This window comes from Dichomitus squalens (genome assembly GCF_000275845.1).
Source record: "Dichomitus squalens LYAD-421 SS1 unplaced genomic scaffold DICSQscaffold_56, whole genome shotgun sequence".
In the NCBI taxonomy this organism is placed as follows: Eukaryota; Fungi; Basidiomycota; class Agaricomycetes; order Polyporales; family Polyporaceae; genus Dichomitus; species Dichomitus squalens.
The window spans coordinates 215,105-216,963 of record NW_006766938.1 but is presented as its reverse complement, the minus strand read 5'-3'; the positions used below and the strand labels follow the sequence as shown (position 1 = coordinate 216,963).

At 54.8% G+C, this 1,859-nt stretch overlaps 1 protein-coding gene across 1 annotated transcript; it reads right to left on the bottom strand.

Annotated features, from left to right (window-relative positions):
• Positions 1–29: 29 nt before the first annotated feature.
• DICSQDRAFT_17874 (uncharacterized protein) lies at positions 30–737 on the bottom strand (the record flags this gene model as incomplete). Its single annotated transcript, XM_007369853.1, has 1 exon — positions 30–737. A coding segment is annotated over one exon (708 nt), but the record flags the coding sequence as incomplete, so codon positions are not given.
• Between the last annotated feature and the right edge of the window lie 1,122 nt (positions 738–1,859).

Sequence of the window (1,859 nt, the reverse complement as noted above, 5' to 3'; positions counted from 1 at the left end):
AGGCTTAGGTGCGCCTTGCCTTGGATCATTCCTCGGAGGGGGCACTTCTGGGCAATGTGGCCCACCTCACGGCAGCGAAAGCAGGCCCCTTTGCTGGTGAGTAGGGCACGTTCTTCGTCCGTCAGCTTTCGCAAGCGCACAGGGTTGGAGGGGTTCGAGCCCGTGGGTTTCGAGGAGGTTGACGTCGACTGGGACGGTTTGGAGGCCTTTGCATATTCGGTGGCTTTACGCCACTGCAGGTCCAACCTAACAGCTAAGGTGTAGTACCCTTCTATGTCGGTGGGGAGTGTTTGTGCAGAGAGGATGTTTCGGACTAGGCCAGCGGACAGTCCAGACAAGAAGTAGTCCGACAGGACTTCTAATTCCTTGACCCCTGAACGTGCTGCGAGGGGTCGGAAGAGGGCGACGTAGTCCTCTGCAAGGCCTGTTTGCTTCAGGGCTTTGAGCTTGGTGATGGCGTCGGAGGTAGGAGAGAGGGGTTCAAACGCCTTCTTGAATTCCGTGACAAAGTCGTTGAAGGTCCCAAATCCCTTCTCCTTGCCACTTACAACGGTGAAGGTATCTTCCTCTCGTGCTTCCCTCCAAGGGGCTGCCGTTCCTCCCACCAGAAACGACAGGACAAAGATCACCTTGTCCTCATCATCAGGGTAAGCATCCTTGTTGACGCGGAGGTACGTCCTACAGGTGTTCAGGAAGGCACTGGCCTCGAGACGATCCCCTGAGAAGTCCGATGGTTGGCGAATCTTCCTTTCAACTACTTTAGCTGGGAGGGGGGTGGTTCCCATGATGACAAGTGGCTGAGTGGTAATGGGTTTGGTCTGGGTAGGTGGAGGGGACGCTGTAGACGCAGTAGTGGGCGAATTTGCCGGGGTCTGGGTTGCCTGAGTAGTCGGTTGAGGGGTGATTCCGGAGAATCCGGTTCGTTCGGCAGTTAATGCGAGAGTGGTACTAAGGGGAATACAAGATCCTCCTGCAGGGGAGGAGTCTAATGCTGGGGAGCCGGTGCGGCTGGGGAGACGACTAGGGGCTCGGCTAGGGACACGACTCTGAGGTCGGCTATGTGGACGGATTCCTGGACGACTCGCTGCAGCTTGTGCAGCTTCACGTACAGGACGACTTCCCTCTGCGGGTGGTGGAGGCGGGTTGTTGATCCGTTCTAGGATGAGGTCTCGTTGGGTTGGAGTGGGTACACAGAGGGGGTAGAATGCCTTTCGTTCCTCTTTGGTCCAGTTGTATCCAGAAAGACGATTGTCGCAGGGTTGGCTGTCACAGACGTGCCAGTGCTGGTCCTCAGTCTCCCAATGTTGATCTTCCTTGGCTTTGGCGTGGTAAGTGTGGTGTTTGTCTGAGCAGTCTCGCTTAGGTGCCAGCTCGTTCAGGTAGAGGTATGCCTAGGCTTAGAGAAGCCGGCGTAAAGAAGAGTTTGACCTAATGTTACAGCGAAGCGTGTCAGCACTCAAGAGGTCGTGTGCAGGTTATGCACAACGAGGACGCAGACTGATGACAAGCTTAGCACACCGGTTCACTGGGGGTCTGGGGGTTCGAGGTCACAAGGGGTCTAGGGAGTGAGAACGCTTGATTGGTACAAGAGGTCAAACTGGGGTGCCCAGTGCAAGACCTGTCCTTATATACTAAAGTACACGGTCGCTGACTAATCGGAGAACAATAGCGAATGGGGACAAAGGAGTCACGTGGTGTTGTGACCACATAGTACAATGGCGAAAAGAACAATAGTGATGAGAACAATGGGGATATGAAGCATGGTGTTGGAACCATGGTAGGTACGAGTGTCCGGGTTGTGCCGTAAGAAGAGGGAATGCATGGTAGAGAGGATACGAGGAGAAAGGAAAGAAGAGACG